Source organism: Stenella coeruleoalba (genome assembly GCF_951394435.1).
Source record: "Stenella coeruleoalba genome assembly, chromosome: 8".
Taxonomy (NCBI): domain Eukaryota; kingdom Metazoa; phylum Chordata; class Mammalia; order Artiodactyla; family Delphinidae; genus Stenella; species Stenella coeruleoalba.
The window spans coordinates 31,529,050-31,556,530 of NC_137154.1; the positions used below are offsets into that span (position 1 = coordinate 31,529,050).

The 27,481-nt window shown below is 36.4% G+C and overlaps 2 protein-coding genes across 4 annotated transcripts in view; one reads left to right on the plus strand and one right to left on the minus strand.

The window, feature by feature from the left end:
- Positions 1-13,911, minus strand: part of ANO3 (anoctamin 3) — a 426,259-nt gene extending 412,348 nt beyond the window's left edge. For 2 of the 3 annotated variants that reach the window (XM_079928243.1, XM_079928246.1), the window contains exon 1: positions 896-1,123. In XM_079928243.1, coding sequence (XP_079784369.1) covers positions 896-1,049 — 154 coding nt within the window. In that variant the 5' untranslated portion in view covers positions 1,050-1,123. Of the gene's footprint in view, positions 1-895; positions 1,124-13,714 lie in introns of those variants that run through there. The other variant, XM_079928244.1, reaches the window with a different exon arrangement.
- LOC307190377 (uncharacterized protein) overlaps positions 13,865-27,481 on the plus strand; it is a gene marked incomplete at both ends in the record, with an annotated part of 73,388 nt that continues 59,771 nt past the window's right edge. The window contains 2 exons of the mRNA XM_079929546.1: positions 13,865-14,037; positions 14,092-14,125. Coding sequence (XP_079785672.1) covers positions 13,865-14,037; positions 14,092-14,125 — 207 coding nt within the window. The remainder of the gene's footprint in view (positions 14,038-14,091; positions 14,126-27,481) is intronic.

Consider the following 27,481-nt stretch of genomic DNA (forward strand, 5'->3'; position numbering starts at 1 on the left):
TATTATTTCTACAAATATTGTTCATTGGACAAAGATTAATGTCCAGTAACATCAAAAGCTATGAAGGTTCTGCTTAACTGTTACATTCACATAACACTGCCTTTTTTATGAGTAAAGATGATCATCTAAATCATAATGGAAATTTCCTTTAGAATAACATTTAAGTATTATTTATTTATTATACAAAATTTTTCTACAAAGCACAATTTACTATTGACATCTCATTAAAAACCAAACCCTCAGAAATTTTTGATGAATGCATACTATTAGTGTATAGCATTATTTCCTCAAAATTGCAGAGCAAGAAGGAAAACTGAGATTCTGAATAAGTAAAACCCAAAGATATCAAAAAAGAAATTCTTCGCCTTGAATTCTATCAACACTGTCAGCTAACACAGAGTCCAAGTTATAAAATAACATAACCAAAAGGAATATTATCTTGTTCTTAATGAGAAAGTAAAACATATATTATCCTTTATGTAATTATGTAAAAGGAAACAGAAATAAAAGAAAGGAATGAAAGATGGCAGGACTTCTTTTTTTTTTTGCAGTTTATGGATAAAATCCCTGATTCCATCAGTCATCCCAAATAAAACTAAGCCTTGATAGGCTTGAGTGTTCAGACAAACAAAATCTACTTCACTATTAACTTTTTTTTTTTTTTTAGTTCACTGAATTTGTTTTCTGACACTTTATTCTATTGGCAAACCCTCTGTTCTTTTTTATAAAAATTTATTTATATCGTTCAGGAAAAAATAACTCAAGAAACAAATTGGCATCAGCTATACCACTGCAAAGTAAATGACATCAAGATTTATTTTTTATACATCTGACATTTAAAAAGTACAGATGTAAGTTAAGATACTCAAAAATATCAATCTAAAGTTTAGCTTACCAACAGGGACAGAATTCGAGTGCTGAAGTTCCAATTGACTAGAATCACCAGAAAGTTCAGTCAAGCAGGTTAAAGTAAAATCTGGGCTGGAATCATGCTCATGTCTGAAGCATTCAGGAGAAAGATAATCCAGTTCAAACTTCACAGCTGACATTGCAAAATTCTTAAAGAGCTATCTAAATCAAAGTTTAAACTTTGATTCAAATAGTTCAAACTATTGAAGTTTTAAAAATCATAGGAGGGGGAAAATCACTGTTTTATAATCAGTAACAACCCCAGGCTTTCCAATAATTATTTTCACTTGGAAATTTAAAAGAGATAAAACATGCAGAGCTGACTCTCTAAGAAGTTTTCTGTATTCACTCCTTTCCTAAGCAATTGACGTCAATAGGATGGATGGATTTTACAGTTGTTTTTCTTGAAGATATCTTGCTGCCTTTAAATGATAGCAGCGCTAAACCCATCTCAGAGAGGCTGCGATAGAAAGTAAAATGAGCTAAGTGAAGACATAGCCAAGGCAGCAGAGAGATGCTTTTAGTAACTTGGTATTAGAAGGTCTCATTCACATATCTCTGTACAAAAGATCAGCTGGGTGGGGCTAAGGACTGTCAGAGAATGTAACTTTATTCCACTGGGCAGCTCATCAGAGGAATGTCTTAATTTGGAAGGAAGTTAATTCTAAATTATATTTCCTGGGTCAGGATTGTGAGACTGTAGTCCTGATGTTTATTGAAATATGCCTGTGATTGTGGAGAGTAAAAGATGAGTTAAACTAAAAGGCTCTGCACAACAAAAGGAACAATCAACAAAATGAAAAGGCAATCTACGGAATGGGAGAAAATATTTGTAAACCACGTAACTGAAAGTGTTTAATATCCAAAATGTACAAAGAATTCACACAATGTGACAGCAAAAGAATCCAATTAAAGAATGGGCAAACAACCTGTATGTCTTGGCCAACAAGTACATGAAAAGGTGCTCAACATCACTAATCGTCAGGGAAATGCAAATAAAAAGCACAATGAGATATCACTTCACACTCATTAGAATGGCTATTACCAAAACAACAAAACAAAACAAATAAACAAGAAATAACACATGCTGACAAGGATATGGAAAAAAAGGGGTAATGTAAATTAGTGCACTGTTGGGAGAATGTGAATTAGTAAAGCCACTATGGGAAACACTATGGAGGTTCCTCAAAAAATTAAAAAAAAATAGAACGACCATATGATTCAGTAATTCCACTTCTGGATGTATATCCAAATGAAATGAAATCACTATCTTGAAGAGATATCTGCACCTCCATGTTCATTGCAGCATTTTTCACAATAGACAAGACATGAAAGCTATATAAGTGTCCGTTGATGGATAAATGGATAAAGGCAATGTGTTGTATACACAATGAACTACTATTTAACCGTTTATTTCTTCATTCAAGTGAGTATTTATTGACCCTGTATTAGGTATTAACTTAGATACAAAAATTTGTCAAGGCAGGCTCACTGGAAAGGATGTGGGCTGGATATGGTCTCAGTGGGAAAGAGAGGTGTGATTGACTAGAGATTTTAATTATGACCATGGTATTAGGTATGGCAATAGATGTGCTACACATGAGGAATGGCAATTTTACTTCCTATGTTCAGCACTCTTTGAGAAAGTAAAATATATATAATAGGTTTGCAAATCCATTAATATAAAAGGATTCTGGACAAAAAGTGACATGTGAGAGTTAGAAGGTGAGAGTTAGAGTCATAGCTAGGTTCCATAACTTAACAGAATGCAACATGGCATGATGTATATTCCATAAAGATTTAGAGAACTCATCAAAGTCAAGGGAGATACAAATTATGTTTCTCAAGCCTTCACATGCACCTGCATTTCTTGAATATACTGTTATGTCTAGAGTATGAGTTTCTAAATCTTTCTGCTTTCTTTACCCTCACAGACGATTAATGCCTCATCTTATGCTCTAAAAATGTGATTTGATTCCTCTTAGCTCTTGGCTTTAAGCCTTCTACACATTACCTACCTTTTAAACATATAGATTAGCTCTTTAAAAAATCTAGGAATTAATTTAGAATTGTCATCTGTTGCACATAGTTGTTTTATACTATTGCCTTCATTTAGACACTATAAAAATTTTAATTACAAATCTTAACTTTTTTTAATTACAAAAATATCTCTCTAGTTAACATGAAGTAACACCTCCAACTCACTGTAATAGAACTGTATTGTGAAGGATGCTTCTTTTATTTAATACAGCAGTGAGTCTGTAAACTCAGTCTCCTACTGCCATTCCTTTCATATAGAAACACATTACCTTTTACTTGGACTACTGTTTTCATCTCTTATCTGATATCTCTGCCCTCATTTTTAATTGAAGTATGACATACAATATTAAGGTAATGAATCAATATTTGGAAATATAGCAAAATGACCACCACAATGAATCTAGTTAATATCGTCACCCTAGTTACGATTTTTCTTGTGATGAGAACTTTTAAGATCTACTCTCTCAGCAACTTTTTAATATACAGCACAGTATTGTTAACTATGGTCACTGTGTTGCACATTATATCCTTATGACTTATTTATTTTATAACTGCAAATTTGTACTTTTTGACCCCTTTTATCCATTTTGCCTACTTTACTCCCCACGGCCCTTATTCTAAATTTAATTAATCTGTCATTCAAACTTCCAGTTAAATAGATTCTCTTTGGGAGTGGTCAAATTTTTAACTTTAGATGAGTTTTTAAATCTCAAAAATAGTTCAAGGAAGAAAATTTTTAGATGCCTACATTCCTACCCTCCAGAATTAACCACCTTGAATATTTTGACACAACTGTTTTCAGAGATTTTTTCCAGATTTATAATTTTGAAAAATTATAGTAATAGTAATAACTTATTAAAATAATTTCCACTGGAAATAATAGCTCATTACAGATAAATCTGATACTCTCCTTTGACCTTCACTAGCCCAATTTCATTCCTTCACCCCATTCACCCCAGCACTTTCTAGGGTAAAATTCAGAGGAGGAAATTATTCAAACCCCTTAGCCAAAATAAAGTTATTCTCATATCCATTCAGGATCCACAGTTTTATAAAGTAGTACACTATGGTCCCCTAGCCTTAAATACTAAGTCTAAACACTTGTTGCATTTTCTATTCCAGAACATACTTATATCTGAATAGTCCTATCTTCTTCCTTTGATATAAAAATCTGGCTTGAATAGGCCCTTTTGAAAATATTACAGCATCTGGGATGCCTTCCTTTATTCATTAGGCAGAGATGATTATCTCTCTGTCATATTCACCCATGATTATACTTCCATCATAAAACTTGTCACACTACTTTGGTGTTACTAATATTTGTGTACCCTTTGCTCCTGATCTTTGAAGGATCTGCGAACAACAGGCTGTTTCATCTTCATGTTTGCAGCTCCTGAATGAAGCATACTACTGGTCCTTTACCTGGGTGCAATAAATTTTCATTTTAGATGAAAAGTTGAGGAAAGGTGATAATGGGAATGGAGGGAGTGGAACAAGACAGAAAGAAACTCCAACTTGGCATTATTTACTCAGATTTGATAAACTGTTTTAGATGTAACAGTAGAAATAATATATACAATGTAGAATGAAAAAAGGTCAAAATATACTCATAGGTGGGTACCAATTTAAAGAATTTAGTAACTTCCCTGGTATAGAACATTTGTTTAAGAATTTAAGTTTTTAGCACCAGGAAAAGGTTCTGCTTGACTAAGAATTATTCTTATACAAAATTATGTAATATAAAAATATCAAATGAAGATGCATGTACAAGTCTTAAAATTTAAATCTGCCCTCAAGATGAGAAAAAATAATTAGTAAACGATGTCTTTTTGCAAATAACTTTCTAGTTGATATCTCCGAAATGAAGCCTTAAAATTCTGATGCAAAGAGTATTTTTGTGCTTTAAGTTTCATGTGACTCCAACCAGATCTTTCAACTTTTGGACTCTAAAATAAGATATATTGATAGAAAATGTGTTCATGATCAATTTATATTTATCAATTAACCTGGCAGATATCAAAGTAGTGGTATTTTGGGTATTGTTTTAATCTGAAAACAGAAAAGTAACTTTGCAATTACTAGCAATTATTGCCAATATTGTATAAAATCAAGTGGCATACGATTGTATGCAATATGATTGTATATGAATGTATCCAAATTATAGCTCTATTAGTTATTTCAAAATGATAGCTCTGAGCCATTTAATTAGCTGATGCTTTTAGATTAATTAGATCAAATGGTGAAAAAACAAGGATGAGTGGATTTCAAACCAACAATAATGGGAAATTTGAGCTAAGGTATAGATATACAGCTGTATGGAAATGCTGGCTGATTATCTTTGGATTTATGGAGACCACCTCACCAACAGTAAATTGCCCTGCAGGATATAAACTGATCAATCACCTGTGTCTTAAATTTCAATCAAGCCAGGTGTTGCTTTGCAAAGTTGCTGAGACTATAGTTCTTCCTAGGCTAGCAGCAAATTAAATGACAAGAGGACTCCTACTAATTTTAAATTAGCCTTGTGAGCCCTTTTTTTTTTTTAACATCTTTACTGGAGTATAATTAATTGCTTTAAAATGTTGTGTTAGTTTCTGCTTTATAACAAAGTGAATCAGCTATACATATACATATATCCCCATATCCCCTCCCTCTTGCGTCTCCCTCCCACCCTCCCTATCCCACCCCTCTAGGTGGTCACAAAGCACCGAGCTGATCTCCCTGTGCTATGCGACTGCTTCCCACTAGCTATCTATTTTACATTTGGTAGTGTATATATGTCCATGCCACTCTGTCACTTCGTCCCAGCTTACCCTTCCCCGTCCCTGTGTCCTCAAGTCCATTCTCTATGTCTGCGTCTTTATTCCTGCGTGAGCCCTTTTTGATAAAGTTTTTCCACATTCTAAAATTAATTCCAATCTTGCCTATTGTAACATCACTGGTTATAGATTGAATATAAGGTACCAGCAGAAAGCACTAGTCCAATAGGAAACTTAGATAAAATGTGCCTCAGAAATGGAATTATTCAGGGGCTTTAAGGTTAACAGAATTAATCAGACAGGGTATCTATTAAACTGAAGAAAGGGAAAGCAACAGACTGTATTAACTAGGTTTGCTGTGTATCAAACAACTGCAAAATCCTAATGTTGATTTATTGCTCATGTGTCTGTGTGTGTCATACAGAAATACAGATTAATCTTGAGCAATAAGTGGATTATTCTGAAGTAGTGACAGCTAAAAAAAATCATCTAATGTTCATGAAGATTTCACTAAAGTGACTTATAATATACTAAAGAGTTCACAAGGAGAAATCTCTAAATAAAGAAAAGAATACTTTATGTCCCAGATGGAATTTTTCATCTTTCCTCCCAATGTAATTAAGAATTAGTATATGACCTAAAATACATTAAGCCAAATGGTGGGAAAAACATCTGTTTTCACTTTTGCATTGAGCATATTTTCTAATTAATTATTCAAATATCAAAACAAAGAAATATATTTCAACAGTCTGTACATGTTTTAATCATTTTACATTCTATCTTTTCTTCAATGACGTCAGTCAGAAGTCCCCCAGAACTAGCACTGCAGGATTATGTAAGCAGATATTTATACTGTTAGGTGGAGTTTGATAATTCTCCAAGACACAAGATTTATTGCACTAATTGGTTTTCCTAACAGGGTTCTAAAAGCCTGTCTGCTAAAATCTGGAAGCATCTATTTCATATATGATCTCATTATTAATCCATTAAGGAATGATGACAAGTGCTAACATTTGAGTGCCTAAATATGTTTTGTGATAAGCACTTCAAATAAATTATCTTTTATAATATCACAGCTATCACAAAAGGAGTACTTTTAATGTTTACAGAAAGAAAAGAAAGACTTACAGCTAGGTTAAGTAACATTGCCAGTTTACTCAGGTAGTAATGAAGGTGCCAGGATATTGAACTAGGTCTGTGTGACCTGAAGCTTGAACACTTAACACTACTAATGTTCATTCTATATTTACTGCTTTAGATATATAATTCTAAAACCAACATTGTGAGGTTGATGTTTATATTGCCATCTTACAGGTGAGGAAACTGAAGTTAAATAATTTGCACAAGGTAACATTTTTATTTAGAGATTTGTATTTGTATTTGTAGGATTTGTATTAATGTCTTTATGACTCCAATGCCCAATTCAGCAAAAATTTGATTTGGTACTTAATACTCACAACTTCTAAAACAATCTTGTAAAAAACAAGAGAGAGAAATAAATTCAAGTTCAGAGCAATGAAATCCCATAGCAATGCTCAGGAACATGCAAGACAGAACATGGCTATTTCTAAGATGTAAAGTGAATCCACTGAAATTGGACTGCTTTTGAATTGGCCCATCAAAGACCATATTTGGGAGGTACATTTGAGCAAAAGTGAACAAAATAATTTTCCTTTATTTTATTTACTTTTTTCTTTAGTTCTCAAATTTCCAAAGGCATCATTTGAGTGAAAATGAAAGAAGCTAATAGCACTGTTCACAGAAAAAACAGACAAAACAAACGAACAAAAATTAAACTTAAAAGCTTTTGCACAGGAAAGGAAACCATAAACAACACGAAAAGACAACCCTTAGAATGGGAGAAAATATTTGCAAATGAAGCAACTGACAAAGGATTAATCTCCAAAATACACAAACAGCTCATGCAGTTCAATATCAAAAAGACAAACAACCCACTCAAAAAATGAGTGGAAGACTAAATAGACACTTCTCCAAAGACAACATACAGATGGCCAAGAGGCACATGAAAAAATGCTCAACATCACTAATTATTAGAGAAATGCAAATCAAAACTACAATGAGGTATCACCTCACACAGGTTAGAATGGGCATCCTCAGAAAATCTACAAACAACAGTTGCTTGAGAGGGTGTGGAGAAAAGGGAACCCTCTTGCACTGTTGGTGGGAATGTAAATTGATACAGCCACTATGGAGAACAGTATGGAGGTTCCTCAAAAAACTAAAAAGAGAACTACCATATGACCCAGCAATCCCACTACTGGGCATATACCCAGAGAAAACCATAATTCAAAAAGACACATGCACCCCAATGTTTATTGCAGCACCATTTACAATAGCCAGGACATGGGAACAACGTAAATGTCCATGAACAGAGGAAGGGATAAAGAAGATGTGGTACATATACATAATGGAATATTACTCAGTCATAAAAAGGAACAAAATTATGTCATTTGTAGATGTGGATGGACCTAGAGAGTGTCATACACAGTGAAGTAAGTCAGAAAGAGGAAAACAAATATTGTATATGAACGCATATATGTGGAATCTAGAAAAGTGGTATAGATGATATTATTTGCAAAACAGAAATAAAGACACAGATGTAGAGAACAAACATATGGACACCAAAGGGGGGGAAAGGGGGAGGTGGGATGAACTGGGAGATTGGGATTGACATATATATACTATTGATACTATGTATAAAATAGATAACTAATGAGAACCTACTGTATAGTTCAGGGAACTCTGCTCAGTGCTCTGTGGTGACCTTAAATGGGAAGGAAATCCAAAAAAGAGGGGATATATGTATATGTATAGCTGATTCACTTTGCTGTACAGTAGAAACTAACACAGCATTGTAAAGCAACTATACTCCAATAAAAATTAATTTAAAAAAACAGAAGTGAATAGTTGAAAGTAACACAGTTGGCAGACAAGCCTGAGTTTGAATCCTGGCTCTAGGACCCATTAACTACATGAGTTAGGGTACAATTCTTTCACCTCAAATAATTACAACTGTCTACTAAATGTAGACAATTTTAACTCACAGCATTTTTATAAAAATCAAATGATCTCAACCTATGCAAACTACCTAACACTCTGCCAGGCACAGAGTAATTACTAAATTGTTAGCTTCTCTCATTCATTCCTTCTATCTGCAGCAGACATTGCTTTGCTTAAATGAGGATTAACATTATTTTTCCCTCTATATTCCCTTTTTGTTCTTCTTGGCATGATTAACCCAACACTATTTTCAAATATCACATATATTGGATAGATATATTGAATGTATATTGCACATAGCAAGGATAAAATACTGTTTCTTAAAATATTTTTCCATTATAGATAAGAAAAAATATGTACGTGAATACTGGATTGTGATATAAAATAAATTCTTACTGTGGGTCACCATCAAAATCATTTCAAGACATAGCTTAGTACAGTTCTGAGGGCAGAGTGAGCTCTAGGTAAACATGTAGTAGAATGTTTGCATCAGGTAAACATTGTGCTTGGTTTCTAGTAAAAAAAGCCCTCCTTTAAATATTCAAGACTTTTTTTCTCTTGTGTAAAAAAAGGAGGTCTTTTAAAGGAAGTTCCTAAAATCAACAGGAACCTCAACCACTGGTTGTTTTCATCCGCAAGCTTCCCTACCTGTCCAAGATGAACACTGCAGCTCTAGCCACAACATCAGCACCACACTTAATAATAAAAAAGAGCCACAGAAGTATTTTCTCTCCCCTCCAAAAAATGAACCCTAAGTACCTCTTAGCTATTTGATTCCTATTTCATTCACCAGAACTTAGTTGCTTTGCTACAGAAGCTGAAAGGCAATGACTAACTGACATAAATCATTCAGTTGAGTCTCTGCTACTGCATGTATCTCTAGTGTATTCCTTTTTTTTTTTTTTAATTGCTGGGTAGTATTTCATTGTATGAATACATCACAACCGTGTTTATCCATTTTCCTACGGTTTGACATTTGGGTTGTTCTCAGTTTTACTTTATTTGTTATTATATATAATACTTTTATGAAATTTTTGTACAACTGCTTTTGTGGGCATAACTTTCATTTTTCTTTGGGAATGTCTAGGAATAGGATTGTTGGACCATGGACTTGTTTCATGCTTAACTTTGTAAGAAACTACTCAATAATTTTGAAAGTTTACTGAACTAGTTGCAATATTTTACCCTCCCACCAGCAAATTTGTATTGTTCCGCATTCTTATGAACATTTCGTGTTTTCAATCTTTTATTTTAGCCATTCTATTAGATGTGGTGTCTCACTGTATGTCTGTGTGTGTGTGTGTTCTGCTCTGAATGATTATTTTTCTTTCACAAGAGAAATGAAATCAACAACTTCCAGTATTTCATACACTTGTACACTTTGGAGAGCAGACTATACCATCATCTCAGGCAATATCCTGTCTTCCCTGGAATTCTTATAGATTTTGACTCAGAGATTAATCTCAAATAGTTTTGACTAAGCGGAACACATTTTTTAAAAGAATTTAAAAAATATTGCGAGTTCCTAATGTTTTATTTGCTTTATAATTGGCATACTCAACTAGAACATATGCTAAAAATGTGAAAATGTCTTTACCTTGTGTTTTTATAAAACTTAGATAAAACACCACATATATGCCAGGTGCTGATTCATACAATTTATTCATCTTCCGTAACTGCTAGTTAATTTGTATCCGTTGATATCCATCATGATCCTGCTATATAGTTTGAAGTGTTTACTAAAAAGAGGAAAGTGATTTTTCTCTAAAATATTCTCACCACACGGAAAGGATTTTCCCCCTATTTCAAGAAGCCTAAGAAATGAGTTCTAACAATGCAATGTGTACTTTTTAGCTCAAAATCAATACCAAAATGGGTTCAGTTAAATATTATCTTTTCCCTCTCCCTTTGCCTGATATCTGATAGAAGTTTAATCAGCTCCAAAACAAATCAATCATAAGCAAAATAAGAGAAGCTTGGTAATGGATAAACAACAACAAGAGCACAGCAGCATCAACAACAAAACATGATTATCCAGACTAAATACTGAGAAGCTCATCAGGCCTCCTAATTCTCTAGAATTTGAGCTATTTTTCAGAGAGATTTTTCAAGTGTCACTATATTAGGGAGCAAGCTAAAGCTACTTCCCTTAGAAAATACACAGTCTAAAGAAAGAAAAGAGGACCTGCAAATTACACGTGTTTGTAAGAGATCTGATGGTTGTGTGTATATTTATACACATCATCACTATACACATTAAAGTAAATAATTTTACAGTAGAAGACAGAAGATCAAGAGTAAGGATGGGGGAAAAGTTATTCAATTTTTAAAAGCTCTACAAGAAAATATTTGGTTTTAAAGAGGCATAAAGGACAAAACAAATGCAATTTTGAGGGGAAGGAATAAAGAAATTGTACCAGACTATACTTAATTATACCACAGTTACCTCAGATTCAGCATATTTATTACCATACCTTTGATTCTCTAACTTCTAACACAAATCTGACCATAACATTACATTCCTCAATCCAGGAAACACCACCATCATCAAGGTATCCAACCTGGAGATCACACTCATCTTCTGACTCTCCTTGTCTAAGTGGCAGAATCACATCACCTTCTGTACGTCATCCCCCATGTAATTGCCAATGTCTTGTTTTAGGCCCTTTTCATCTTTCTCTTGTAACTACATTTCTCACCTAGTTTCCCCATGTTTCATTTTGAGTTCCATACTGCAACCAGAATTTATGTACAAATAAAATCTAATTAAATCAGTCTCCTGTTTAAAATCATTTGGTTATACAACATCACATATAAAATAGTTTAAAATCTCAGTTTATAATTCAAGGATCTTCATGAATTAGCTTCTACTAGTCTTTCTTTATGTATAGGCATACATAATTATTAACACATAATATTAGGCAGCATTATTTCCTGCTGAATCTTCATTCACTTCCCCAAACTCTTGTTATATCGAGCCACTTTCACTCCCCTTTCTCATACCTCATTGGCTTTCATATACTGTTGAATCTCCTGAAACTCTTCAAACTTCATATGCACCCTCTTTCCCTGCCTGCTTCTGTACGTGGCTAGGTAGCTCCTAGCCATCCTCAACACCCAGCTCAAACATCATCCCTGAGAAGTCCTTCCTGACTGGCTTTGCCCTCCTCTGTCTTCCTATATTCTCACACCACCTTTGAGTTATGTTATGCTGCTTTCTTTGGAAGTTTAAGTCAGATTTATCAAGATACTATTTATATTCATAAAATAACCTGTTTCAGCTATATAGTTTAATGAGTTTGAGTTATTCTGCATCCTGGCTAGCATATCTAAATTTTAGCCCTTTGAGTGGATGTATTGACATATCATTGTGGTTTTAGTTTACATTTCCCTAATGACTAACGAGGTTGACAACCTTTCATGTTCTTACTTTTCAACTGCCAATCTTCTTTGTTGAAATGTCTGTTTAAAACATTTACCATTTTGTTAAATTGCATTGGTTCACTTTGTATTACTGAATTGTAAAATTATACATATATGTATACACATATACGTAATCTTACAGCTCCATAATACTCACACACATGTATATGTATATATTTACATACATATATACAGATATTATATATTATGTGTGTGCATGTGTATATATGTGCATACAATATTCTGAATATTAGTATTACATATGTAATTTGTATTCCAGACTGTGGGTAGACTTCTCATTTTTTAAACAGTATCTCCTGGAAACAGAAGTTTTAAATTTTGATTAAGTTCAATTTTAACAAACGTTTTTATCATTCACACTTTTTGTTTCCTTTCTAAGAAATCTTTGTATAACCCAAGTTTACAAATTTTATCTCCTATATTTTCATCTAGAAATTTTATAGTTTTAGTTTTATGACACATTTCAAGTTTAACTTTATATAGTGTGATATAAACTTCATTTTTATTTGAAATTATTAATTGTCCCATTTGTTGAAAACACTATTCTTTCCCCACTGATTACCCTGAACCTACGTTGAAAGTCATTTGTTCACATACCTGTGAGTATATTTCTGGACTATTCTGCTCCAATTATATATTATGCAAATATTTGGTTTCTTACACAAACACCACACTCTTTTTATTACTCTAGCGTTATAGGAAATATTGAAATCAGGTACTGTAATGTCTTTCTACTTTTGCATTTTCAAAATTCTTTTGATCATACTATGTTCCTTGAATTTCCATATATATTATCGTTTCAGCTTGTCCATTTGCAGAAAATACAGACTACTGAAATTTTAACTGCATTGTTTCAATCTATAGATCAATTTAGAATAAAAACTTAATTTCTCTCAGCATGGTTTATAGGTTTTAGTGTACATATATTGCACATATCTTCCTGGATATTTTTCAAAAAGTAATATATTTATATGTTATTGTTAATGGTATTTAATTTCAACTGCACCTTGCTTAAATATAGGAATACAATTAAGTTCTGTATATTACCTTGAATCTTGTGAGACTGATATATTCTCTTATCAGATCTAACTGTTTATATATACAGAGAGAGAGAGATTTTCTACACACAGAGTAATGTCATCTGGAATGGAACTATTTCTAATCTGTATAAACTCTACTTATTTACTTACTTATTTGCAACTCATATGATAATTTCTATTTTAACATACAGGATTGTGTCCAACTCATCAGGCCAGGGTGATTTCTTAGTCACCATTAAATACAGAGTAACTGGACAGGCCTTCCTTAATAGTTCACGGCAAGAGCACTAGTGAGTGATTCTGCCCTTCCCTTGGGTTAGCTTTGGCTTTAACAAATTGCTATGTCTGATGAACATGTGCCAGTAGAATGAGGCCAGCGTCCTCACCGTTAATAAATCCCTCCACCGGGCAGGCTCCGCGCCGGGATGGCCAGCCCATGGGCAGTCCACGTTCTGGACAGCGTGGCTTGTACCAGTTCAGCCCCTAAAGGCTAAAACTCACCATGGCCCCACGGAAATGCGTCTGCTGCCTGATGGGATCGGCATCTCGCGGTTCAGGATCTGCTCCAACTTCACGTGAATGGCCGCCTCGAACAGATGAATAAATGGTCTCTGAGCCCTTGCGGCCCCAGATAGAGCAACGCGACCGGCCATGGAGACCAGGCCGCCGAACCACGGCACCCTCAGCGTCAGTGGCCTCTCCGCCTTGGCTACCGCCTTAGCTCGCACGCAGGGCCGGGGCCTCCCATGGGCGACACAGCCCCCACGTCCCGAGGCATGCTGGGAAATGGAGTCCACGTTCCGTGACCTTAGACTGAGCGGCACGTAACTTGCGGAGGGTTCGCGGAAGCCACAGTCTCTGACTCACGAGGTATTCAGACGCTCAGAACCAGAGGAATTCAGAGGAAAAAAGGTATTTCTTGGGGTTGGGATTATTCAATACATGCCAATAGATCTTTTAGGTCATTTAGTCCAACTTTTTTATTTCACAAAGAGCCCATTTATTGGATATGTAATTATTGTGTGCCAGACCCAGTACCGGCGGCTGAGGAATAAAGACAGGTTCTGTCCTTAGGTTTACAGAACATTGGAGAACATGGACAAGCGTGCAATTACAATACCGTGTGCTAAATGCAATATGGGACTAAGCACTGGGTGCTAAGGAAGCATGTTCCTGGATTTAGGGGACAGAGAAAGTTTCCAAAAGGAGAGAAAGGGGGACAGTCGAGAAGAGACAGCATGAAAATCCCTTTCTCGGGCTTCCCTGGTGGCGCAGTGGTTGAGAGTCCGCCTGCCGATGCAGGGGACATGGGTTCGTGCCCCGGTCCCGGAAGATCCCACATGCCGCGGAGCGGCTAGGCCCGTGAGCCATGGCCGCTGAGCCTGCGCATCCGGAGCCTGTGCTCCACAGCAGAGAGAGGCCCGCGTATCGGAAAAAAAAAAAGAAAATCCCTTTCTCAGTCCCTCTTAGCCAGCGTGAAGCAGCAGCACGTGGAAAGGCCGAGAGGAGAGAGAACTTTGCAGGAGTCGTTTCCTCAGGTGTGTTAGGGTATAGTTAGGTATGATTGGAGCCCAAAGAGTAGAGGTGATTGTGGTGGTGGGAAGCCAGTCAGTGGACAGAAGCGAGGAAGAAGAGGCAGGTGCCTCATACACTGTGTTAAGTGGTTGTGTCTTTATCCTAGGAAAAGTGGGAAACTGGTTATGGTTTTAAGCAGGGATATGACAAGATTAGATTTTTCCAAGATGATACACACATTTTTAACATATTTAGATTTTATTTTATGTATTCTTAAATATTATTTTGAAGACCTCTTCATATATTCCTTATATTTCTCACAACTTCTCATTTTGAAAAGTGGAATAACATGAAGTAACACCCTCTACTCTTCACTAGATTCACCATTTTTACATTTATATATATATTTATATACTTACACACATTTTATTTATTTGCTTATTTATTTAAGTATGTATGAGTAGACGATATTTTAAACTAGTTTTGGGTATACCAAAAAATTGAGCAGAGAGTTCCCATGTGCCCCTTAATTTCCCTATTATTAACCTCTTGCATCAGTGTGGTACATTTGATGTGCATTTTACATCCTACAGTTTTGATGAATATGTCATGGTATGTCTCAGCCATTACAGAACAGAACAGTTCTGCTCTCCTAAAAATCCCCTGTGTTCCACCTATTCATCCCTCTTTCCCTCCAAACCCCTGGCATTTATTTTTTTCCCCGTTGGCTGTTGCTTCCCGTACAGTGTTGAATAGAGCTGGTGCGTGGACGTCTCGTTTTATTTCTGATCATAGAGTAGAAGCATTGACCGTTAAGCATGAAGTTGTATGTGATTTTGATACATACCCTGAACAGGTTGAGGAATTTCTCTCTGGTTCTAGTTTTATGAGAATTTTTATTTTGAATGGATATTGCATTTTATTAAATGCTTTCAGCATGTATTAAGATGACCATGTGGTTTATTAAGATGATCATATGTTTTTTCTCCCTTACTCTGTTAATGTGGTGAATTACATCGATGCGTTTTTTAATTGGTAAGCCACTATTTTAGTTCTGCTGAAACTCACGTGGTCCCAATGTATTATCCTTTTTTATAATGCTGTATTTTATTTGCTAAATCTTTTGTTAAGCCTGCTTTTATGTAATTAGTGATAGATATTAGTCTTTAGTTTTTTCTTCTTGAAATATCTTGATCTGGTTTGGGTATCATAATGCTTGCCCCATAAAATGAGTTTGGGTATGTTCCTTCTTTGTTGTTTTTCTACAATATTTAGTGAAGGATTGATATTTTTTCTTCCTTAAATATCTGATGGATTTGACCAATGATGCCTTCTGGGCCCAGAATGTTCTTTGTGGAAAGGTTTTAAATTACAGATTCAAAGGTCTTAATGGATACAGGGCTATTAAGATTTAATACGTCTTCTAGCATCATTTTAAATGTGTTCCTTTCAAGGAAATTTTGTAATTCATACAAGATGTCAAATTTATCGTAATATATCTGCATTTGATGTTTTTTAAGGTATGTAGCGTTTGTGGTGATGGCTCTTCTTTAATTCCTGTTATTGGTGATTTTGTCTTCTCCCTTATTTATTTATTTATTTTTGATCAATCCAACTAGAGTGTTGTTACTTTTTTTTCTTAAATTCTGTTGATCTTTTTTAGAAAAACTACTTTCGGTTTTAATGATTTTTCTGTGTATTTATCCATTTCCTATTTTAATGATCTTTCTCTTATTTTTTTTTTCTATTTACTTTAGCCTTACTTTTTTCTTGTTTTCCTAGCTTTTTCAGAGGTGGAAGCCTTGTTCATTGATTTTAGACTTTTCTTTATATTTAATATACACATTTAAAACATAAATTTCTCTGTAAGAACTGTGTTAATGGTAGACATAAATTTTGGTTCATTGTTTTTTTCATTTTTATTTAGTTCATAATTTTTTGTAATTTTCCTTGTGGTATCCTCCTTGACCTATGGGTTACTGAGAAGTGTATTATTTAATGTTTAAAGTAGTTATTTCACACATAATATCCTGTTTTTTGTTTTTCCATAGTGGGAGGTCAGTCTGCCCCAAGTTATTTCATCACGCAGAAGTCCTTTTTAAAGACTTTCCAATGTTTGGAGTATTTGCCATAATTTTATTTGTGTACTATTCCCACCCTTTTAAAAGTAGCCAGAACATGAATTTCTCAGTCTTTCTTGCACCTAGAAAAACAAAAACAAAAACCTAGGTTCCCCAATCAGATGCGCCAGTGTGTGACCTTGATTCAGAAGAAAGCAATGTGAAGAAGTAGATGTATTAAGAAATCCAGGGCTTCCCTGGTGGCGCAGTGGTTGAGAGTCCGCCTGCCGATGCAGGGGACACGGGTTCGTGCCCCGATCCGGGAAGATCCCATATGCCTTGGGGCGGCTGGGCCCGTGAGCAATGGCCGCTTGAGCCTGCATGTCCAGAGCTCCGCAACGGGGAAAAAAAAAAAAAAAGAAATCCAGATTTTCTGGTGTGTTGGTGGCTAAAACATAAAGCGTTTGATGCTCATGGGCCAGTTTCAGCTGTATGGTTTTATGTTTTCTTTAGATGAATATTATCTTATTACATCTTATATTTTGCCCTTCCCTGCTTCCTGTGATTTATGAGATACTTTTCAAATAAATTGCTTTCCATTTGAACTAATTGAAGTGGCTTCTGTTACTCTCAAATAGGAATTCTGACTGATAAAGAGGTGATTGTTTTTCTAAATAATTTGCAAGACAGTAAATCAGCTTTTAAGCAGAAGTATGTAACACTTTCCCTGCACTTCAAGCAGACCAGAACTGTGTTGTACTCTCTGATTATTGAGTAAATAGTAATGAATTGATATACATTCATGTTGTTAAAATATGCAGTCGTTCTTCAGATCATCTTTGAGCATAATAAATTGTCCTACTAAGTAATCACATCTGTATTACAGAAAATATTTTTGCTAAGGTATTTTTATCCTCCAAACCTCTTATATTTTATCTTTATTCTGTTATAATCCAAATAGTTATGAAAATAGCCTGGCATAATATGAGAGTCTGTAGACTGTCTCTGAAAATCCATTTCAAATTGCTGCCATAAAACTCCTCGTGAATTAATTCAATTTAGTGCCTAATTTGCCTATTATTATTATTATTATTATTACTGTATGAAAGAAAGAACAAAAAACTTTCCCTGACAAATGATTCCGAAACTTGTTCACCCTTTAGATCAACCCAGTGATGATACGTTTGAATTTGAACGTTGAATAGTTAGTTTCCAGTTAGGGATTCTTAAACTTTAATTTTCAATATGTGAAAATCTTTGAGGATTGGTTGACTTGACTCTATAAATCTGAAATTTCAGCACATTAAATCTATAGAATTACACTGTTATTATTTATTATATATATAATATATATAATATATTTATTATATTATATTATTATTTATTATTATTTTATTTTTGGTGGTGGTTGTATAGAGTACTTCTAGGTGTACAGCAGTAGGCACATAAGTGAAATTTGACTTGCACTGTATCTTCTGTTTGCTCTATTATTTCTGTTTTACAACCCACTCGATACTGTTCTGTGCCTCAGAAGTGTCATCCTTATGAGCCCTGCCATTTGGAATACTTTGGTTGGCAAACGGGAGGCTGCAGGAGGAGATCAGAGAAGGAAAGAAAGAGAAGTAGAGATAATTATCCACCAGCTTCCTCCTTCCTGGTGTGTGGTTGGCGGTGGATGAGTTCCTCTACTGAATGATGCAGCTTCTGTCTGGTTATTCCACAACTAGATTTTTCTCCATGAAAACAGCTCCCTGTCTTCGTCCCTTCAGACTTAAAAGCAGTACTGTTTTCCACTCCAGTTAACTCCAGGGTGCTTAACAAGGTCCCTTGTTATTTTTCTTTAACCCTTCCCAACAAATCTGTAAATGGTCTTTTCCTTGAATTTATTTAATCGCCACTTTTGAGTGGATGGCACCCTCACCGATACAGTAATTAGAGCAGGAATAATCCCAGGAATGAAGTCTTCCAAATGGGAATCTGGGAGTGGGTTACCCATTTATTTAATGAGTACATGGATATCTTACTTGTGAGGGAAAAAAAAAAAGAAAATGGTAATCCATGGTTTTCAGTGAAAGCATAGTTACACAAATTATCATTGGTTGTGGTATTGAAAGATGAAATATAGTTAGTATCAGCTCCATGGGCATACAACCAGTGCAGTCATAAAGGCCCCATGCTTAGGGTTTAATGCTATGTAGTCACTGTTTTGAAATTCTTAATAAATTTCATCTTAGAATTTGTAAGTGAAGTCCCATGGGATCATGGAGCCTGTGCCAAGGACTCGGAGCTTCAGCTCACACACAGTCCCACCTCCCCCTGCCTCTCTCTGCCTTCATGTGACTGCTGTCGGCCACCTGCTCCTCCACCTCTGCCCAGTGACTGCTGCCCTCCTCTGCCCCAAAAGGGAACCCAGGTGCTGGCACAGGGGAGATGGAGGTTTGTGCACCACCCTGTCCTGGAACAGGACCCTGGGCACCTCGGAGGGTCTGCACATGTACCACAACTTGCCCCATGCCTGAGCAAATGTGATACTTAATAGCAAGTTAAAACCTCCATGACAGGGGCTTCCCTGATGGCGCAGTGGTTGGGAGTCTGCCTGCCGATGCAGGGGTCATGGGTTCGTGCCCCGGTCTGGGAGGATCCCACATGCCGTGGAGCGGCTAGGCCCGTGAGCCATGGCCGCTGAGCATGCGCGTCCAGAGCCTGTGCTCCGCAACGGGAGAGGCCGCAACAGTGAGAGGCCCGCGTAACACAAAAAAAAAAAAAAAAAAAAAATTCCATGACAGTTGAGAGGGAGACCATGGAAGAAAGAAAAACTTTTTTACAGTTTTTTGATCAGGGGCCTGCATTTTTATTTTGCACCGGTCCCTACCAATTATATAGCCAGCCCTGAATGGAATGCAGGTGGAGGGCAAGGTTTTGAGAAATGAATTGTCTGCAGCATGTTGTTACTATTATGGTTAACGATGATTAAAAACAATTGAAACGTGCTGCAGTTTCTGACAAAACTAGAGGGTGTAAACAAAGAGAAGAACAAAGAAAAACTGCCTAAATAAGACCACTAGAGAAAAATTGGAAGGCTTCTATCACAATTTTTTAAAGTGCTTTATCTGCAGTGGTAGATATGTCTGAAACTCAGTCCCAAGGTATTAATATAAGTTTTTCGATTGCAACACCAATTGAATGCTCATCCTGACACATCTGTTACACTCAAGCAGAAGCAGGCAAACTACTGCCCAAATCTGGCCCACCAGCAGCTTTTGTAAAAAAAGTTTTTGTTTTATTGGAACCCAACCATGCCCATTCATTTGTGTACTGTCAATTGGTGTTCTCTAATGGTGGAGTTGAGCAGTTGCAACAGAGAACATAGGCCAGAAAAGCCTAAAATATGTACTATCTGGCCTTTTACAGAAAAAGTTTGCTGACCCCTGCACTAAAGTAATGACACCGGCAAGATAGTGTGGGATCCTGAGAAATAGAATGAGGACATTTGGTTAAGACACACAAGGCTGAGAATTTTTTTTTTTTTAATATTTATTTATTTGGCTGGACCGGATCTTAGTTGCAGCATGCAGGATCTTTGTTGCAGCACGCAGGATCTTACTTATGGCATGCGGGATCTTTTTAGTTGTGGCATGTGGGATCTAGTTCCCTGACCAGAGATCGAACCTGGGCCCCCTGCATTGGGAATGCCGAGTCTTAGCCACTGGGCCACCAGGGAAGTCCTAAGGCTGAGAATTTTGAATCCCAATTTCCCAGGACACTTCTTTGCTAGCAAGGACCTATTCCTATGAGCCTCTAGGCTCATGATGAAGGCTAGGTATCAGCATATCTCAAATCAGAAATGCAAGACTTGGACAAGGATTTTTTTTTTATTCTTGTCCCCCACAATCTTAGATTTAGTAAGCTTGAGGTCTTTGTGCTGAAGGGAGTATGGGTCCATCAGGAAATAGAGGCATGGTCTTGTGGGCTCCTCATGTCTGTGAAACAAGAGGCAGAGATGATGCTAACTGCAGTGGCCAGAATCATCAATCCCCTGATTACAGAGCAGACATTGGGTTTTTACCAAACAATAGGGCTAAGGAGGACTTTATCTAGAACCCAGTGGATTCAGTATTTCAGGGATTTGTGATGCAACAAATACTCAAACAGATTTTAGTACCCAGAATTTTGTGCTGCATTAATAACAGTGAAAAATATATGGTAGTAGCTTTGGGACCAGGTGGAAGTCAGAAGAGCCTCAAGGAGAATGTGGAAGCTTAAAGGGGCATCAAAGAAAGTGATACTGAAAGCCCAAATGACCTTGAGCTTAAAGAGAGACAAATGGTATAAAGCTGGAGGAAATGGGATCCTTGTTATATAACAGCAGAAATTTGGCAACAGTGTCCTATGGAGTAATGTGGCAAATAGGAAATGTTCCCAATGGACTTGGTGATCTAGCTAAAGAGATGTGGCATAATTGAAAGTACCATCTGGCTTCCTCCTGCTTTGTATGTTAAAACGTGAGAAGAGAAAGATGTGCTAAAGAGTGAGCTCTTAAAATGAAATAAAGACATGCTGGGTACAAAAATCAAAGTTTCTTATTCCCAGTATCTTCTGAGAGCAGAAGGGCTTCAGACCATAGGTTAAATCCAAGATGAGACTATTATGACTTTTTTTTAAGATATCACAGAAATCTTAGGCAAAAATTCATAGACCCATTTAGACAGATAAGGATACTCTAAGGATTTTGCATGCCAAACAGATCCACTCTGTTAAAAAATAAAGCTTCTAAAGAATCATAAGATTTTGTCCCACAGATACTTCCCACAGTATCAGAGGGAAGCCAAGGTAGAGAAGGATTTCTCTTAACAAGATTTGTGGTTGTGACTTTTGTCTAATCCACTAAACCCAAATTAAATTCAAAGAAATTTTACAAAATTTTAAAAGTTTTTAGGTGCTGGTAGAAGTACCACCAACTTGTACTAAAGTACAGACTCCACAAGAAATGAAGAGGCCTTTGGGCCCTTGATCTAATACAATTAGAAAGCTGGATAGGAAAAGCTGTTAGGAAACTACATTAACAGTAAAAACTGGTAATTTCTGATGGAAAAAGAAGGGTAAACCAGAGGACAGAACCAATAGCCAAGAAGGTAGAGCCAAAAGCCACAGAGTAAGGTTGGGCCCTAATCACAGGATTGGCAACTTGTACCCAGAGATATTTCAGAACATCTATGGACCAGTGACTGCTATGTACATCCTATTTCCCCCTTTTTTGAATGAAAGATATTCTATGCTTTTCCTTACATCGTCTGTTGGTTGTGTAGGGACAAAATCTTGTCTCTTTAGTCAAGATTTCTTCGTATTGAGAGGAAATGCACTCAGAAACGTCTATTCTCGGTACCACACTCATAGAGTACATCTGGATCTGGACCAGATGTAGATAACAGCATGTAGGACTCGAGCTTGAGACGAATTCCATAAAGAGATGTTGCTTTGGCATAGGGAATCTTTGAAGTGGGTGACAGTTTTTTGAATGTGGTTGGCATATAAATGACTTGTGGCCAGAGGACCAACTCTGGCAGTTTCAAAATATAATCACCATAGTCACTGACATTTGTTTCACTGGGAGGTGGATTCTGTGTCTCCTCTTGAACTTAGGCTTGCTTCAACAGTAGAATATGGTGAGGTTGATATGTGGCACTGCCAGTTTCTAGGCTCAAGGTTTAGGATTCTGGCAGTTTACATTTTCTGTCTCGGAATGTAGACTCTGATCTCAGCCACACAGGCTATGTGTAGAGACCATGTATAGATGATCTGGCTAACTTCAAGCAGAATTAAATCCAGCCCTCATCCAGCTGCCACTGCACGAGAGATATTGAATGAGAATTCCTTTTCTGAACCTAGTCAACCTCCAGAATGATGGTAGATAATAATAAAATTATTCTTATTGTCTTAAGTCATTAAGTTTGGGGCTGATTTGTTATATAATAATAGGAAACTGCAGTGATGTTTATCGCTAAAAATTAATTTTTTATTGAAATATCTCTATGTATCATACATAAATTAAGCCTAATGAGAACCTTTGTGACCGCCTGGAGGGGTGGGATAGGGAGGGTGGGAGGGAGGGAGACACAAGAGGGAAGAGAGATGGGAACATATGTATATATATAACAGATTCATAAAAATAAATAAATAAATAAAAAGAATTTATTTTTAATAAAATTTACATATAGTTTCTGTGATAAATGTCTTCATCCTATCTTTTGTAATTAAAACTAATCATACTCGACAGGCTATGTCTAAGACAGTTACCAGTAACTTAACGACACTTCATTATTTTAATCATCCAGAAATAAATTATGTTCGTTAGACTGTACACACTAAGGCAACTCTAGGGTTGAAACAAAACAAGAAAAGCAGGTTTCAAATTAACCTCACCATAATTTGAAAATATAGAGGGTATGCACCCTTTTTTTTTTTTCTACCAGGCAATCCGATAGAAATCTTTCAGATATCTCTGATTGTAATGGTTAAATTGTCTGTAAGAAAGTGGATGTGAAAATATAACGACCTTTTTTTTTTTTTTTTTTTAAAGAAGATGTTGGGGGTAGGAGTTTATTTATTTATTTTTGGCTGTGTTGGGTCTTCGTTTCTGTGCGAGGGCTTTCTCTAGTTGCGGCAAGCGGGAGCCACTCTTCATTGCGGTGCGCGGGCCTCTCACTATCGAGGCCTCTCTTGTTGCGGAGCACGGGCTCCAGACGCGCAGGCTCAATGGCCATGGCTCACAGATCTAGCCACTCCGCGGCACGTGGGATCTTCCCGGACCGGGGCACAAACCCGTGTCCCCTGCATCGGCAGGCGGACTCTCAACTGCTGCGCCACCAGGGAAGCCCTAGTAAGCAATTTTTAATTAGAAAAAATGTTCTATAAGCTTTTGTGTTGGAGAGGACTCAAAATCCCATATTTTTTTATATACCCAAGTTCTATCATTTTTGTAAAACTTTATGTTTGAAATAAATAGTTATAGTGGGCCGAAGTAATTTGTTCTAAGGAAGGAAGAGCACAGGATTTGTAGCCAGGATTTGCTTGTTAACCTTGAATCCATGTGCAAGTTTTCTCAACTATAAAATAGAAAAGGCAGTATTTTCCCTGCTGACTTCAAAGGATTGTTAAAAGTATGAGATTAAGCATGTGAACATGCTTTGCAATCAATATGTATTCATAAAGTAGCAGCTGTGTATCATGCACTTTTATAGGTGAGTTAGAATGAAATCTCCCATAGATGGAAGAGAATCATAAAAATTCAACACCTGTAAAAGACATTGAAGACAGTCACTCCCTATCTTAATCACTTTACAGATAAATGAGATGTAGTGACTTATTCGAGTCCAAATTGCACTAGCATCTACGCCCCCTGACTCAAGACAGCACCTACAAAATCATCACCGAGGAAATAAATGCTCCATTGAATAATATAGGATATTTTCATGTTAATAGTTTGGTTCCAATGCCATACCCTAGGATCGATATTTACTGTCACCAAGCCTTTGCTATCAGGGAAGAGAATCAGATGAAGCCCTGAGTTTCAGGTGAAAGTAAAGTATCACATCGTCTTCAACAAAAACAGCATCACCGGCATTGGCTCAAACTCCTCAGTGCTGCCTAGCTACTCAGCCCATAAAGAGAAGAGGCTCAGAGAAGTGACAAATGACCCCAACAGCAAACATAGATCATGTCTCAGAAGATGCAGTAAAGAAGCAGAAGCAAAGGGAATCAGGGGCTTCCTTTCCGGGTTGCAGCTCCTCTTGTCCCTCAGTGGAACAGAACTCAATGTGTGGACATTTTGGCTTCTACACACTTAATATACGCATTTATCAGAAGAATTGAAAACAGTATTGGGAACATTATAGATTGTATATGGAAAAAAGAAATTGTCCCTATAGTTGGGAATGAGAACATGAGATGCAAATTACAGTAAAATGTGGTTAACTACCCAGAGGAGCTTATAGTTTGCTGGATAAGGCAGAAGATATGTCAGCAATTACTGTGTAGAAAGACGTAGGTACAGCAAGCCATGGGATTGCAGAAAGAGAATATGTTAATAAGTCCAAGGGTAATAGGAGTCTTTCTGGAGAAACTGAGTCAGGAAACAAAAGGGGCAGAAGGGTTCCCTGGTAAAAAGAACAGCATGCCTAAAAGGCTGGGAGGTAACAGTTCACTTACTCATTTTAGATAACATTGGGATCATTAGTTATGAAGAAATGTTGTATACAATAAACATTTTTTTTTTAGTACAGGCAAAATACAAGAGCCTTCTGAATGTCAAGCTCTTTCCCGCATAAACTAGCTATTTCCGTTGCCAGCTATGTGTACCCACTATGGGGAGATGCAAGCTTAGTTTTTATTTTTTTCTACCATCTTGTCAAGATTTGAAAATAATATATGTGATGAACACAGGTTAAATGGGGCAAAGTAAAGAGTGGTCTGTGATTCTAGCTCACTTATATGTTCATTCAATTTATTATGATTTGAGTTGATTCAGATCATTGTTCCTTTCTGTTAACGTAAGACATCAGGGGCTGAACATTGACTCCAACAGTACATTTTAGGAAATTCACATTTAAAGAAAAACGATGTACTTTGAAGTAGATGATATTTCATTTAGAGACATTCTTAACCTAGCATAAAACTGAAGTGATTTTATGCAAAATAACTGGTACACACATTTCAAATATCCTCTTCTGTGTCCATGGACGGCATAAGCTCTTCCAATTCTCTTTGCTTCTAAGTGTAAATATGACTTCAGAATCCTTCTCAACAATGTTCCAGAGAGCACAACAGATTAATCAGAGAACTGGGCTTGATAATGTTTTCTCTTCCCTGGGCTAGCAGTTCAGAAGATATCTTTGAGATCTAGAGAGCCGTTATTTCATTAATCTGTATTGGAGTTCCAGGGTGCACATTGTTACTCAGGAAGTGATTAGTGAAGAATGATTGTGACATGAATTGAATCAACATAAGACTAAGGAAGAATTCCTCATTGCTAGAATGGCCAGTGTGTCTACAAAGTTACCAGGACTATGTTGGGCACAATGAGAGATGAGTAGGCTGCACACATCTGTTGTCAAGTGTCAAATAATCTTTCTAGACAACTCTTATTTTCTTCATTTTGTAGTTCAGGAAATGCAGAAGGATATGATATTCCATAAAGAAATGAAAAGTAACTTTATGCTTTATGTTTATAGAAATATCAGGAGAACTCATGTGGACACAGAATAAGCATTCCAAATCTGTACCTCTCTCCCCCCCCACACACACAAATGCTATTTGATATTAGCTCAATTCACAATGACTTTATATTAGCATATATCATAGCATGCTGGGGATGCTTTGGTCTGAGTTTTTCAGTCACAGTTGCATTTCATCAACATTTGTGGAATTATTTAATGCCTGTCTCCTTTGGCCAGATGTAGTGATACTAGATACAGATTCTCTCTTCATCACTGTATTCCCAGTATTTAGCAAAATGTAGTAGAATCAGAGGGAAACAAATATATGATGAATGAATAAATTAATGCAGTTTACTCAGACACACCCTCATAGGATAGGTCTAATGCCTGTTCATGATAGGAGTGAAAATCCACTGCTTAAGTGCTTAAGTGTACCTTATTTCAACTTTTAAAATGTCTTTTAAAGATATCTCGCAAAAACATTTTACACCATTTTTAGCCATATCCCTCAATGTCCCCTTCCTCACAATCTCTACTTTTCTCTATTACGTTACTTCTGATTACTTCCAAAATATTTGGAAAACACATTACATTAAGTGATAAGAAAATCCTTCTAAAGTTTCTTGAGTTTTCTCACAGGAAAGGTGACAGCATTAGAATATTTTCTGGTATAATTATAATTGAGAGCTGCAAGTTAATGAATAGACTTTTCAGTATTTTTTGTTGTTGTTGTTGTTTTTAAGATGTGCCACTTGCAGGATCTTAGTTCCCTGACCAGGAATCGAACCCACACCCCCTGCAGTGGAAGCGTGGAATCCTAACCACTGGACCACCAGGGAATTCTCAGTATTGTGCTTCTTATGCATCTCCTAAATGATTCTTGAACTGTTGTCAGAATCACCTAAGACTGCTGAAAGAGCAAAGAACACCTAATCTCCCATTTTTTAATGGAAAACAAATTGTATTTGTTGGCATTGTGGAGAATCCAAATAAATTCTTCATTATTTATTGAAAACAAAGGACCAGAATATTTTATCTAGATATAAAGATTGAGATTCTAGAGCATAAATATCAAGGATAATTGTTTAAAAGCACGATTGTCTCCATATGAAAGTATCATTAGTAGCATTGTCAAGCAAGACTAGTTGTAAGGGTAAAGACGGTTGCTTTGCTCACAGATTTCCTCACCTGCGCTGGTGGTGAGACTTCTAAGTCTGGCAAAATAATTCCTGTGCCAATGTGAACATATTGCCTCTCAGGTACACATTTTCAGCCCTTTGCCTCATTTTGTATTAATAGATTTAGACCTTGAAAATATTCCTCCTTTGCACATTGGCTTGATATTTTAAGCTTTGCCCAAAAAGAACACCAGAGGAAGTGCAAGGCTATAGCAAGCTAAAGCCTCTTCTCTTCCCAATTTTAGTGGACTGTTTTTGGATGGCTGCTAACAGAATGGCATTTAGGAGTCCTCTTAGCAGCTT